At 38.5% G+C, this 16,293-nt stretch overlaps 1 protein-coding gene across 1 annotated transcript in view; it reads left to right on the top strand.

Moving 5' to 3' along the window:
• PGR (progesterone receptor) overlaps nucleotides 1-16,293 on the top strand; it is a 60,472-nt gene that overhangs the window by 22,354 nt on the left and 21,825 nt on the right. The window contains exon 3 of the mRNA XM_060771072.2: nucleotides 11,457-11,573. Within this exon, the coding sequence (XP_060627055.2) occupies nucleotides 11,457-11,573 (117 nt within the window). The remainder of the gene's footprint in view (nucleotides 1-11,456; nucleotides 11,574-16,293) is intronic.

Genomic DNA, 16,293 nt, shown 5'->3' with positions numbered 1-16,293 from the left:
ATAATGCCAAGAGGACCGCCCAAAAATTGGAGGGGGAGGATAGGGGGGAGGATTTGGGCAATTGCCATTTGTCCTGCCTTCCTCCTGGCCTAAGGATGAGGCAAATACCCAGGTCATCTTCAGGTTGTGTTCTCAGTATAAGGACAGGGTATTTGCCTCATCCTTATGGGAGGAGGGTGGGACAGGCAGCAACTGAGAGTGTTCTAGAGGGCTCTCATCTGCTGCATGCCTTCCTCAAGCTGTCCTTCGGTATAAGGATGGGGTTGCTTGCACCGTCCTTATGCCAGGAGGAGGATGAGACACAAGGAGGCTGAGAGCACTCTAGGGAGCTCTCAGCAGCTACATGCCTTCTTCCCCCATCTTTTTGGCATAGAGACACAGTGAGCTGCCATGTCCTTCTGTGAAGAGGACAGGGAAGATGAGGAAGGCCTGGGGTAAACATCCAGGAGGCTGAAAGTGGCCCCCAAGCCGTAGTCTACTCATGCCTGCATTAAATCATTCCCAATTTACTTCTCAAGAAGATGTAGGGCCCCCCGGGAAAGCTTGTCCCAGGGATCAATCCCCATAGTCATGCCAGTTCTTTGGGCACCCCCTCCCAGTCCCCCATCTACCCCAAATAAAACTTAAGTGAAACTTAAAGAAGTACTTTTTTTCAAGCTCTGTGTCCAAGATCAAGTAAGAACATTCCTTGAGTAAATTCAGGAATTTACTCAAGGAAAGTTCTTACTTGATCTTGGACACAGAGCTTGAAAAAAGTACTTCTTTAAGACTATAATTCCCAGAAACTCACTTTCTAAGACATACAGAAAATTATACAGCATCCTTACCCAAAGATTTGACACCCACAGTTTCACTTACACTCCACCCCCACCCACGAAAGTTTGTAAGCCTATCTTGGTCCTCAAGTGTGATTTTATGGTATGTTTCCGGTCCAAGTATAGTAAAAAAAATGTTTACTATTACCCACTGTTTCAGGTATCCATGCTGGGTCCTGGAGCATATCTCCTCAGATATCAAGGTCATACTATATTTGAGAAGCTAATGTTTCTAATCTCTGTTTGTACAGTTGTGAATTCTATGGCAAATGTCATTTCAGAGGTTCCTGGCATTTCTAATGGTGACACATGGTCGCTGTGGGTCTTCTCCATTACAGCACTCTCCGCAAATTTTGATTTGTTGTTAACTGCCATCAAGTTGGCTTCAACTTATGGTGTTCCTATGAATAAAATACCTTCAAGACACGTTGTTGTTAACAACCCTGTTAAGATCCTGCAAGCTCAGGATTGTGGCTTTTTTGGTATCTGTCCATCTGTAATGAGTTCTTCCATTTTTTTCTTGCCTTCCACTTTGCTGAGCATTATTGTCTCTTCTTATGATATATGAGAAACTACAATCACCTCAGTATACTCATTTTGGCTTCTAGAGATAATTCAGGCATATGTTTGGGCTTTCAAGTGCTTGAACTGCCTGAAAGGGACCCAGATATTTTGCTTGGTTGCTCAGCTGTTGATTTAGCTGTCTAACAAATAATAATAGTAGTGATTTCCACCTCATGTCTAATTTGAAATTGCCTATGCCCTGCTTCTCAGGCAAGCTTTCTCATTATGCACGTGTCAACATCCAAAAGTCCAGATGACCTTGCATAACTGCTGGAGGCTCTGTTATTGAGCACCAAATTGAGGTAATTCTCCACCTTTCTCCTAACAGCATGCAGCATTTTCTTGATAGGATAGATAATCTATGTGATGACAGGGAAAATGTATGCTCTTTTCTCTGTCATGTCAAGGGGATTTATACAGAACATAATATACTCAGGCTAATAACATAGAGGATATTCCAATAAGAGCTAAATTCTTTTAAATAGTTCTAGTGCAATCTTGTACATCAGGGATAGGAAGATGTGATCCTCAAGGTATTGGTGGATGGTAACCTCCATCATCCCTGGACATTAGGCATACTTATGGAGCTGATTGGAACTGGACAATTTGGTTTTTAAAACTAGAATTAAAATACATATTATTTTACAGTAAAATATTTTCTCTCTTATACAAAATTAGGCCATATGTATAAAATACTCATGAAACATTCAGACACATCTCAAGATATCTAGATATCATCATCCTTCAACCGGAATCTCTCACACCTGCTTTACATTTCTGCTCGAACATAAAACTTAACTGAGTCCCACAGTGTATCTCTGCTACAGATTTATTACAGCTTTGTACCACTTAAATTACCATGGCTCAAGCCTAAGGAATCCTAGCATCCGTAGTTTAGTGAAATACTTAGAATTCTCTGCTTGAGAACTCCATTCCCCTCCCTTGAACTACAATTACAGTGAGAATTCTAGTTTTGTTTTATAGCAGTTGTGGTAATTATGAGTCAAAGGTTTCACATTTAGTGTACAATGGGGTGTGTGTATGTGTCAAAATTGGTTATTCTGTATTTGATTTCAGTTGTCCCATTTTACCTCTAAACACTGTTTTTGGGGTCCATTCATTCGAGAATTTTTGACCAGGGACCACTTTGACCAGGACCACTCTGACCAGAGACCACTCTCCAACATTAGTACCAAAAGGGTTATGAATCAGTTTTTGGTCAACCTTAGATTCAGTTTGGTTATTTGGGGTGGTGATTCAGAAAATTGCATTGGCTAGACCACATCAGCTCTAGTTTCTGATATAGAACATATGGCATGAAGTAGTCGCCATCTGCTCGCCCACAGAAAACTATATTTAATAATCTAGACCCGATGTGGTATATCCAGGGCAATTTTCTGAATCAGCACCCCAAATAACCACAGGAACAGTCCAAAAAACGAAGACACCAAAGTGCCCCCTCTTACAAGCGCCACATGAAATGGCTTTGGGGGAGGGAGGAGAAGGAGAAGCAGCAGTCAAGAGGCTCGTTGTTATGCCTTTTGTGGGTAGACTGCCTCTCCCCTCGTGACATCCTCATTGCCTCGGCACTATAAGAGGGTTTCACGAGACCAGATGCTTTAGTTGCACCAGTGTAGTCATGGGGAGGCTGTGGACCATATTTTAGTTATTGGGGACCACTGGTGGTCCATGGACCACAGGCTGGAAATCACTGTTCTAGGACAATTTAAAAGCATTACTTCCAGGTGCCACTAGGTGCATCACTGCAGCTCACCAGGGGATCTTCAGAGCTGGAGCCTTGGAATATGCCTATCTCCTATGGAGCCAATCTTCTCAGTTGCTCATCCATCATGGATCACTCAAAACAGTGCCTTCCAATACCATGTAATGGTAGATCTGCCACAAGCTACCTAATCATTGTTTTAACACACATTTTCTCCCATACACTTATTATGAGTTTATTAAACCAAATTTGGACTGGAAAGTCTTTCAGACAGAAAGCAATTTCAGATAAAAGGCCAACTTCTGACAACTTATCAAATTATGAAGTGTCCTCTATAAAAGAAGAACAGAGTGACCCTTCTCTAGGTGGTTGAACTGTCTCTGCCTCCTGACATATCTTTGTAATCACAGGGCATGTCCTAAAAGTACATGGTGTTGTCACCTTGGTGAAGTTAAGCAGGGCTAGTGCTAGTAAAAGCCTAGATAAAAGACTTCCTGAGAACCATGTTCATTCCATCTTGTTCTTCTTGGTGGAAAAAAGGGGAGCTATAAATGGAACGGCATTGAATTAAGAAGCAGGTGGGTGGGCAGGTGTATCAGTATAGGCATCACTGAGTAGATATATGGAAACTTGGAACTTGAGCGACCTGCTTTAGTCTCTATTTTCAAAAGTTGACTGGGCTTTAGATTTAGTCAAATTCTTTTTAATCTATTATCAGTTCAAGGTAGAAAATTTGTGTCGCTTTTATACCCACAATATGTAGGGGGAAATGGAAAATGCATTGCTTCCCTATTATCAGACAGACATAAAATCATAGAATTGGCAATGACTACAAGGACCATTCAGTCCAACTTGCTGCCATACAGAATACACAGTCAAAGCACTCTTGATAGATGGCCATCCATTCTCTGCTTAAAAACCTCCAGAGAAAGAGATTCCACCACACTCTAAGGCAGCCGAATCTGCTGTCAAATAGCTCTTACCATCAGGGAGTATCTAATTCTAATGGAGATTCTTTACCTCAGAGATCCATGTGAGGTGAAGAATCTGAAAAAAACACCAATGTACAGTATTGCAAAAACTGTACTATGCACTTCATATTTCAGATTAATCTCCATTAGAATGGGTATAGAAAAATGTTAAACATTGGTGTATATTAAGATTGTAAAATTATCCAGATGGTTTGAGGTAGTATCATTTGCTAATTTTGAATTTAGGCAAATGTCTTGCATATTTTCCTCCTATTAGTCACACATTCTGTCCTTCAGAGAGAGACTGGAATTTGATTGCAAAGGTCAAAGAACTGACAACATTTCCCAGCTTCTGCTCTCCTAAAGCATAAATATTTAGCCAGAGGCCCCATCTACACTGCCATATAATGCAGTTTGAGAATGCATTTAAGTTAATGCACTTAAGTTGAGTCTGACCACTTAACTCGATTATATGAGTCTACACGGCCATATGATCCAGTTCAATGCAGTTGATCTGCATCTTGAAACAGCATTATATGGCAGTTTAGATGGGTCCTGTGTTGGGGTGCATGTTTAATAAGAAGTCACTATAGTTGTTTTAAATAAATAAATAAATATTGATTGACTAATAATAATAATAATAATAATAATAATATAATAATAATGTATTACCCACATCTCCTTTCATCTCGAGACAGGGTGCAAAATAGTTAAATACATCTCTAAAATCCTATATTAAAACATAGAAGAATACTACTGAAAAAAAGTGAGTTCTGTCTATCTGGGTTAGTTATTTCATTTAACAAATTGGCTGTTGTTTATACTGTAAACCAGGGGTTCTCAAACAGTGCTCTGTTGGGCCCTTGGGTCTTCACAAGTGATAGTGAGGGGTTTTGCAGAGGCATGCTTCTTCCCGCCTCCTTTTTCCTCCTTCTCCTCCTGAGAAATTCAGGGGAAAATAAAGTTTGGAGATGCTGAAACAGCAGCAGCATCCTCCCAGGGCACAGACTCTTTTTCCCCCGCCTCCCTCACTGCCCAGGATTTTCTTTGCCACCCAGACCCTCCTCCCCTTCTTTCATTGCAAAACCCTATTTCAGGGGATGCTTTTCCTGCATGGAAAAAGGGGATTGGACTGGATGACCTCTGGAATCTTCCACTGAAATACTGTTAAGTTTATGTTGGTTAAAATTGTTCTTCATTTAAAATATTCTATTGATTTTTCTTTTCTTTTTTGCACTGCAAATGTGATATATGCAGTGTATATAGGGTTTTTTTTTTCAATTCGTTCACACAAACACTCTCCATTGATTTGCCACTGGCCCAGCCCGCCTGTTAAATTTTAAGATTCAATCCTGTTGTTTTGTTCAAAAATTTGCCCATGTGTGAATATACATTATATAAAATGTATTATATAATATTTAATATAATGTATAAACATTTCTTAGGATTCTATGAGAAACTTTTGCTTCAAAAAGGGTTCTAAGGCTGAAAGGTTTGAGAACCTCTGATCTAAACAATTTTTTAAAATAAAATGGTCTTTCTCCTTCTAAGCCTCCTGCCAAGAGAAGTTCCGGAATTAGACCCAGCCACACATTATTTATACAAACAGTTACTGTTTCCTCTCTGAGTTCCTTTTGTTTATCATGCTATTGGAGGTGCTATAGAAACAGGAGAGGAAGCAATCTTGCAGAAAGACTTAACTTCTGCTACCCTAGACTTGCATTATTCTCTACCTACTTCCCTGCTCCTATTCACACATTTCTCTTTATTTGTTTATACTTTTATTATAGTGCTTGGCATGTGTATTATTATTTTTGAAGGCATCCCATCTTGAGTGGCTCCATGCTTTTGCCCCATATTTCACAGATTATTCATTTTTTTCAAAGCTCAGGCATTTTCTGTGAGGTAAGGCAGAAAAATGTGCAAACACAGGTGTGCAAACACATGCTGAGTGAAGAGGTCAGAAACAGAGGGTCTAAGTATTGAAATGCACATCTAAATGTATATATTATCTGTATTGCATTAGTGTTCCCATTTGGTATCAATTCCCATCAGAAATGGGCATTGCGGTAGTAGGTAGCTTGGGGGTATGAGCCCAGGTCCAAATTATCTGAAGGAAATTATTATCCTATATGAACCTGTCCATGTTTTTATTTATTTATTTATTTTGAGCATTTATATCCCACCCTTCTCACCTCAGGGATTCAGGGCAGCTTACAACAGGCAGCCATTAGATGCTGACACAATACATTAAAAACCACAGTTGCAATTAAACAACAATTAAACAATTATAAAAAATTATAAACAATGATTAAACCATTATAAAAATTCAGTTTTGAGATAATATGGTACAGAGATGTCAAGCTTGTGACCCTCCAGATGTATGGGCTTCCAACTTCCATCTATCAACTTCTGGTGGCCCCACAAATTTCATAGGGTTTTTAAGGCAAGGAATTCTCAGAGGTGATTTTTCCAATTCCTTCCTCTGAAATATAGCCTGCAGTACCTGGTATTCATTGTCGGTCTCCCATGCAAGTCTTAGCCAGGGCTGACTCATATTAGTTTCCAAGATCAGAGATGATCTGGTGCAGGGGATATGACCAAACATCAATAAATTACCTTGCTTCTGATCCCAGCATGCCATAAATCTGCATTGGAGGTCCTAAAGATTCATAGAGAGGTATCTTCTTGAGGCTATGTTCTTCAACAGAATTATGTGGTAATTTTTAGATGAAATATACCATATTATTGCCTGTGGGTCCTACCAAATTCCTAGAGAGACCAAGTTTACCCTAGGTGTTGGTAAGTGGATATGGGTTCCATGGTCTTATTATAAGTGCTTGAAGAGAGCAGTAAAAGAAACAGGAAATTATGTTATGGAATAGAGGTGAGGTCTCTCATTGGGTAGAACCAATCACATTTGAGTTTACCAAGCTCATTCCAGCAGATTTTGGAGAAATCTAGGCCAGCATGCTCAGTGTGTATCCCATGAATCTTCAGTCAGTTTGTAAAAGCCATGTATGATGATTCACTGAAGGATTTGTTATAAACCTCAGTGTTTGCTGTCTCTGCCAAAGATTGTCAAAGTATAGAAGCTGCCAACTGTTCAGAGGCCAGAGTACATGGCAAGTGGCTGCATTTGGCTTAGGCAAGGTGGCCTAAGTTCCCTTCCTGCAAGAGATGGGAACTTTCTCCACAGGAATTGCTGCTATGCACAAGAATATAGCTCATCAATCAAGCCTCTGGCATTTCAGAAATGAAGGAACAGCCCCCCCCCCCCAAAAAAAAAAAAATTAAAAGAAGAAGCAGACAGCAGTGACTTCAGAACTGCTGTACAATGACCTTCATGAAAGAAAAAGGAAGGAAGGATAATGCTGATGGTATTTCCTAGTATCTTCTGCATGCTGCAAAAATAGCATGCTCATGGTGCAAAAGCTGCATATTTTAAATGCTTCCTATGGCAACAGAGGTGATATTCCCAGTGTCTTCTGTTGTACTATCATGATTCCAAATACAATATCCATGAGGGATATATTCCAGAGCTTAACTTAGACATATAAAATGATAGACAATAGCAATGAATTACTGTACTGCCAGGGGACACATTCCACAGACTCATGCTGGAGGACATTCAAAATGCATAGATTTTTCTTGATCCTCTAGTATAACTATAGTCAACTTCTCTCAGACGCATAGCAGAACATCACTCTGGATGGAGAATCTAGAAAATGCCTAGAGAACACCCCTCTGCCAGTATATGGTATTTGACAGTAAAATTGTACTGGAGGACATAGAAAATGCCTAGACATGACTATGTTCAACATCCAGAAAATCATATTCTAGAATTGCACTGGAGGACCTAGAAATTCCCCAGAGAACATTATTTTTGATGTGGACAAGTGACCCCCCATATCAAAAAGATGATACATACATGGACTTACTGTTGCCTCCTCTTTTTGCAACATACATGAGTTGCCAGTTTAATTAATTTGTCTTTTGTTGACTTGGGTTCAGATTAAATGGAATTCTTCATGTGATTGTCTGTCCATCAAAACATTTTCCAGGAACATTTAATAATGCAGCTGGATGGAGAGTTTAAATGACCAGTGTTGACAAGTTGCAACACCACACCCACAGCTGAGCGAAGGGCAAACAATTGCAATTTGTTATGGATACTTTGTTTTGTTTTTTCCCGACTTTTGTTTTCAGTGAAACACAGGTTTTTAATTATTGTGAAATTTCTAGTTGGTTTGGCAACTGTAACAAAATTGCCCTCATAAAAAATCTGTTATTTAATATCTATAATTATAAAACTAGGAAGCGGTTGTTTTTCCCCCTTCAGAGTAGCAATAAACCTCGAAGAGACATAAAATAGAAAGAAGTCTTCCTATTGGGAAATGTCATTTTTATTTAAGGATGCAATTCTGTACCCAGTAATATATAAATTACTTCATGTAAAACATCCAAAAACAGTGATACTACTTGAGAAAGTTCACGTGGTGAAATGCAACATGCAAAATGACATTTCATGGGACCAAGATGGAACTGATGGTTAGATTGTGGAAAGAAAAGCATATCCATACTTTGAAGAAACAATGTAGACAATCATGATTTTGTAAGGTATATTTCTTGTTCATATTTAGCATTTTAAGATGCTGAAAGAGGCTTCCCACCTGCTATGTAATTGTCCAAGATAGCCATTCTAATACTTTGTCCCCAGTGATCCCTTGGGAAGCCAAATAATTATCTGAAACAGTGGCTGTCTTAATCGAACAATGATAGTCCTTTTGTCTTCTTTTATTGCCATTGCATCTCCTGCCTTCTTCCTCTTCTTGTACCAACACTTACTCTGGCATAGTTGTAGGCCCATTTAAGTAGCCAGGCATAGCCTAAGGAGCCTCAAATCTCTTCATTTCTCTTCCTGCAATAAAGGAAAATTGTTACCCTTGCAGGAAATTGTCACACATTCAAAGCAATTAAAGATCTACAAGATAATTATATCTAGACACAAATTACTTCCTTGATACACTCATGCCCATGCATTTTAAATGTTATTGTAGCTAGAAAACTCTTTCCAAAATGGGAGTACAGTTCCATGCATGCAACAATGCTTATTTGACTGTGTATTTATTAACACCACATTCATTTATTTATGGGATTCTTGCTCAACTTGTTGCCCTTCAAATGTGTTGGGCTGCAACTTCTATCATTCCTAGACAGCATGCCCAACCTTCATGCACGGCACACATTTTCCCCCACTTTCTCTCTCAACAATCCTGTGACATAGAATGAACTGAAAGACGGAGAACTGGTACAGGGTCACTAAATGAACTTTATTGGCACATAGAAATTTAATCAGACACTCCCTAACTATAGGCTTGAGAATGTTGGGAGCAAATCTTTTTAGTAAAAAATAAATAAATGAAGATCTTTTCATATTGTCCACACTTTGTCCAGTTTGTGAAACTTTCTGTGGCAGTGGATCTGTTTTAGAAATATGTTTGAGATCCATGTTTGTAAAAGAACAGTCTACCAACAACAACTGGCTGATAATAGTAACACTTTGTAATGTCAGGGTGACCCCTGCATTGTTAAGGTTCACAAGATACTGGTTTTTCATCCGTTGAGTCATGTTAAACAGGAACAGATTGGTTTGTTCTTGTTTAATGTGACCCAACACAAGAGAAACAGAGAAACGTGGCACTTTAGAGGACATACAATTTGCCTCCAAGTGTTTGTTTTATTAAGACACACACACAAACATGCATTGTTAAACCCACTCTTAAATTGTATTCAATTATATAATCTAGAAGACAGAAATAGCAATCAAGGAGAGATTAAGTAATGGATAACTTGATTGTCGTATGTGGTTTGATCCCAGAATAAAAATGCCCTCCAGTTCTTGAAGCGATTATTCCACAAGGACGTGTTGTAGCTTGAGCTTCTTCTAGTCTTACAAGGTATTATAAAGATATTCAAGTTTCAGACAGTATTGTAGATACTGTTTTCATGTTTTGTATTGGTTTTATGTCAGAGAGCCAGCATGGTGTAGTGATTTGAATGCTAGACTAATAAGACTCCAGGGGTGTATTTCTGTTTAGAATAAATTTTGGCACCACTTCAATTGCTGTGGCTCATAGTTTTGCAATTCTGGAATTTGTAGCTTGATGAGCTACCAGTATCCTTTGGTAGAAAAGGCTGAAGTCCTTAGGGTTACCATAAGTAAGAAATGACTTCGAGGCAAGACCAACATAATTTGTAATATTTAGAATTATCAAGTGAGATGCATGTCTTACACCTTTCTCTCTGTGTGTATATATTCCTGCAACAAACTTTTGAGTGACACAGGGCTGCGGGGGGGGGGGGGGGGGGGGGCACCATTACACCCGCAGTCAGTTGCTAGTGTAAAATAGTGTCTCTCTCTCTCTGTGTACATATGTGTGTGTGTTATATACAAATTTCACTTTAGCAATTTGGTATTTCTGCTGAAATCATGAACTAAAACAAAAAGGATAGGAGCGGTAACATTTGATGAGAGGATGAACATAATTTGTGAGAAAGTTGTATGCTTATAAATTTGGCTTGGGGGTTATTTTACTTGTCATTCAACAGCCAGAAGCTTTGGTGGCAAAGCATAAGTGGAGATTTTGTTGCGATCATTTATTTTATGTTTCCCGAAGTACATCTGATAATAACCCCAATGCTGATTTTCTTGATACAGGAAATTGAACACTGACTGATTAGAATGTGAGGTGTTTATTTAAATTTTCTATATGCTTTAAGTGCTTTGGAATTCAGTTAAAATTGTATTGTTCAGGTATTATAGTTATTATTATTTGCTTAGTGAACTGGTTTGATAACAGTGCATTATGAAAAAGACAATATTCAAATTATTTATTTATTTATTTACAGTATTTATATTCCGCCCTTCTCACCCCACAGGGGACTCACAATGTACATATACATAGCAAACATTCAGTGCCATAGACACAACATATATAGACAGACACAGAGGCAATTTAACATTCCAACTTTTTCATGAGGGTATTCTGGGCACCAGGGGAGCTATTGCTTCACCATCCATTTGTGACACTGATGAAGTACTTCCTCATTTTTTGCAGGCTTGCTGGAGATTTTTATGGCATTGTAAATTAGTTAAATTAACTTCCCTGCATAGGTGGTATGTAAATTTCCTACTTGACAGATGCAACTGTCTTTTGGGCTGCAAAGGTCAACAGCAAGCTACATAAATTGGTCAGACAGTCACTCCGACCCAGGCTAGCTTAGAACTCACGACCTTTGTTCTGGGCTATCTGTTAATGCTATGATTCAGATGTTTCATGGTATGATAATCTCTTTCCTTTCCCCTTTACTTTCTTATAGGTCAACATAACTATTTATGTGCTGGACGGAATGACTGCATAGTGGACAAAATTCGTCGGAAGAACTGTCCCGCATGTCGCTTGAGGAAATGCTGTCAAGCTGGCATGATACTTGGAGGTGGGCATCTTTCAGAAAATAGATGAATGAAGATTAAAAGAAGGATAGTTATAATGTATTTCAAGATCCCCTGGTTCACAAACAGAATAGGGGTGAATACCATTTGGATTGTGTGGCATAGTTATCCCAAAGGTCATGTTTGAGGGCCCACTACTTTTCATTTCTTAGTGTAGATATAGATGGGGATAGTCTCCAGAGTGTTTTGGGAAGCCAATGTGGTTTCCTACCTTCTGACAGTTGCCCATCCCTGAGCTAGGTTTTTATTGAGACATTTCAGTAGTTCAACTTACAGTTGCAAAAAAAAGGTAATTTCTGATAGAATTTTAGTGGGGCTTACTTTCTAACAGATGTGCCTTAGACTTGTGAAGCATCTTTACCTAGAAAAATGATCTAACAAACCTCCTTTACAGCAAGAAATCAAGCTAGAGTGGGGTTTGAAAGTTGAAGTAATGGTGAGGCCTATCACCTGCTCATACCTAAAATTTGTATTAGTGCTTGGGAAGATTATTTTTACTCAGTTTGTACTTACACTAATCCATGCAAGTGATATGAAAGTGATTTCTTTAGTTCCAAGGGCTCTTGTTTGCCAAAGTTGAAGACTGTTCTGTGATAAGAAGAGGATACTGGTCAATAGCAAGACCTGTTGGGAGCCAGGAAAACCTCAGAAGATTTTTTCAGTTTGCTTCAGATTTTAGGCATAGGTGCCACTTTGAATGCTTTGCTATTATATTATTACTAAGGCTGCATCTACACAGGGCAGGTTAAACCAGAGTATTCTTTGCCCAGTGGTGGTCTGGATTCAGGAGCCCATTCATTGCTGGCCCATCACTGTCACTCTCCACTAGCCCCAGAGTTCCTTGTGAGTTCCTGGCCATTTACATGTCATCTCTACTGATGTCCGATCAGGTGCCTGAATGATCAACATGCAAGAAGTAGAGAGGCGTGAAACAGTGAAAATACAGAATCAAGTCATTGCTTTCCCCTTCTCTGATTACTGCAGGGAATTGTTGATGCTCTTGGTGTCCATGTGGACAGTGGATGGGCCAAAATAGTAATGAAGCTGAAGTGCTTTCAGTTGTGCTGGCTCATAAGAGCTATTCTCATCGACACTAGAGAAATTATTCATCTTCAGAATACTTCAGCATCAGAGTACCTGGTGCACTTGGTAAACCTCAACAAATAATTTATTTTAAGCATTTTTCTGTCATTCTCTTATTCTACCAGACGACATAAGACAGATAAAAACCATTTAAAACATATGCATAAATGGGAAAAAATTAACCTTGTAAAAATAGCTTCTTAAAAATAGTTTTAAGACTACACAATTAAAACAACCATAGTAGTCACCCTCAGTTTTAAGGGCTGAAGGCTATATGGAACAAAACAGTCTCACTTGCTTCCAAGATACTCAGAAGGGATAGGACTGCCTTGACTTTCCTTGAGCAGAAGTTTCAGAGTCAAGGGATTATCTGTGGTCTACAGCTCCCAAGACAGTTCTATGACAGTACAACATGCAAATGCCGACACATAAGGTGGACCCTTTTCTCATGAGTGAGCTTCAACTTGAGTTACCCATTCAAACCAGTAAATGTAGAAATGTGCAACTTTTACTAGCATATTTTCCCATATCCTTCACTATAGCCTTGCTTCACTTTAGCTAAGTATAAGTGCTCATCTACCATGCCATATAATGTAATCTGAACTGCATTGAACTGGATTATATGAGTCTACACTGCCATATAATCCAGTTCAATCTGCATTATAATTTCAGTGTAGATGGGGCCTAAGAATGTGACATATAATGTAATCTGAACTGTATTGAACTGGATTATATGAATCTACACTGCCATATAATCCAGTTCAATCTGCATTATAATGGCAGTATAGATGGGGCCTAAGAATGTGCCTAAGAATATAAAGAAATGTGTCTAGCTCTCTCCTTAAATTTGAAATATCCAATTTCAGGATCTCTAAGCAAAAGAATTTTGTTGTTTTGCTCTGTAAAACATTATACAAGCTGTTGGTGTTGTGTAATAATGAAAACAATGAAAACGATCCATCAATTTTATGTATTTTATGACTTGTTTATATTTTGTCCTATTTCCAAAAAACTCAAGACAGCATACATAGTTCTATTCTGAGAGAAAGCAGTTATAAAATCTTCTGAAAAGTAGCTGATTTTGTTGACCTGTAGCCAGGTATGGGAAAAAAACTCCATCCTAATTTAAGGCTTAAAATTGATACAATTCCACCAAATTCTGGCATGAAAACTGCCAAAAATAAAGGCATATTTCAGGATAGAATCTGATAGAGGGACCTTCTACACATGGTGTAAAACCTGGAAGTAGCGTAGTTTACAAGCGGGGGGTATGGGCTAAATGATGTTTAGCCAAAGTGCAGGAGGGGTCGGGTTAAGAGCTTAAAAGTACGTGTTAAAAAGGTGTGCTTAAAACCCGCTTCAGCCTGAAGAAAATGCACCTTTGCATGGCTGTATATCTCTGCAGTCATGCAAAACATGTGCTTTCTTTTCCTGCCCCTGTGTAGGTTACTCCAGTGGACATACACTTTTTAAAAGTCCGAAATAGTTGATTAGCTAATGGGGCTGTCAAACAGACACACAGATGGTTTAAAGAAAGCACAAATGGAGCGCAATTAGAACTCTGTGAAACTCTTTATTTTTGACTTTATAATCTTAAATAGAGGTTGAATTAAGAATTGGGGGAACAAAGAGATTGGAAGTTTTTTTTAAAAAAAAATCCCTCCATTATGCACTGGGCCTCATATGCGCACATGCGAATCTGCTTGCATTTATATTAAGATATTTGCATGTGTGCATATACGGTCCAGCACATAACAGAGTGAATTTTTTAAAAGAAAAACTTCCGCTAAATGCCCATCCCCACCGCTGCCCTCCATCTTGATCCGCTACAGAGGAAGGCTATGAGGACAGTGGGGACCATATCCCGGAACTGACAGGTCTATGTGTGCACCTGATGTCAGCTCCCAGAATTTTTTTAACTCAGTTCTAAAATGTTGATTTTGGTGCTGTCTGGAAGTTGCCAGAGATTGTCTTTATTATTTTATGGAAAATAATGAATATAGATAGATATAGGTGTTATGTGCTTTTTTTTTTTTGCTTTCTGGAAATTTTGTTTGCATCACTTGTAAAAGTATTGTTTCATCTATAGTTTAAAATGATGATTTTTTTTTAAAAAAACACTCTTACTGTTTTGAAGTCAGTTTATAAAGAAAATGCAGTTTTCATGTAAGATAACTAATCACTTTTCCATGAGTGCATAAATTAATATTTAATTTCAAAGGTGTATTTAATTGAGTGTTAATGTAATTATTGAGCTGTGTTATGTAAAGCATTTAAAAAAGCAGATTTAGAAACCTGAATAATTAATGTATTTTTATATGTGACCTTTGCTTAACATTTCAATCCAGTCACAACATATGAAGATTTCAGTGGGTGAAAGAAAATGAAAACTAGATTTTCTAAAAGGTAGCTCAAGTCTTTTTTTTTTCAGTAGGTTTAAATTATAGGTTAATAATACACACAGCAGCCTTGCTGACTGTGAATCATTATATTGTTGTTAGAGGAAATTACAGCAGTTCTGAAAAGAGAAAAGAACGGTGTATATTTATATGTTTGAAACATTTGTCTTTCTGGCAAGGAAATTAATAAATTTCACAGCAGGTATTTCACAGCAAAAATATATGTTGCTTTTGCATGTTTCATATTGTTCATACAACAACAAAATTTTATACAAAAAGAAACTGGAGCAACATCAGCAATACAATTAAATTCTTATTCTCTACAGGTAACTTATAGTTAGATCTATTGTATATCTATAAAGGAGTAAAACTACCAGTTGGACTATACTCTTAAGCTAGTATGTTATATACACATGTATACATCTAGAAAATTTATATTGATACTTTATATTGATTATTTATATTGCCCATTTGCTTTGTTTATTATTTCATGTTGTTAGCCGCCCTGTGTCCCCAAAGAGAGAGGGGGCGGGATACAAATAAAGTATTAGGTTCTTGTGGGTTTTTTTGGGCTATAGAGCCATGTATACCATGCAGCTGTGGACAAGTCTACATGGGGACCACCAAACGCAGCGCCCAGACACGCATCAAGGAACATGAAAGGCACTGCAAACTACTTCAACCAGAGAAGTCAGCCATAGCAGAGCACCTGATGAACCAGCCTGGACACAGCATATTATTTGAGAACACAGAAATGCTGGACCACACCCACAACCACCATGTCAGACTACACAGAGAAGCCATTGAAATCCACAAGCATGTGGACAATTTCAACAGAAAAGAAGAGACCATGAAAATGAACAAAATCTGGCTACCAGTATTAAAAAACTCTAAAATTACAACAGCAAAACAACAGAGAGGAAACAACCAGGCACAGATTAACACCTCCCAGCAAGAGATTTTCCCAGGCTCAGGCAGGCCTTCAAATGCTAATGAAGGTGATCAGCTGAAACATTCACACCTAACTGCAGCAGGAAAGAGCTCCTTGCCCCACCCCAGCCATTCCACAGATATATAAACCCATTGTCCTAATTCCAACAGACCTCACTACCTCTGAGGATGCTTGCCATAGATGCAGGCGAAACGTCAGGAGAAATGCCTCTAGAACATGGCTCTATAGCCCGAAAAAACCCACAAGAACCTAGTGATTCCAGCCATGAAA

The sequence above is a fragment of the Anolis sagrei genome, chromosome 3 (assembly GCF_037176765.1).
Source record: "Anolis sagrei isolate rAnoSag1 chromosome 3, rAnoSag1.mat, whole genome shotgun sequence".
Lineage (NCBI taxonomy): Eukaryota > Metazoa > Chordata > Lepidosauria > Squamata > Dactyloidae > Anolis > Anolis sagrei.
Note: the sequence above shows the minus strand (reverse complement) of the source record. Positions and strands in the feature narration are given on the sequence as shown.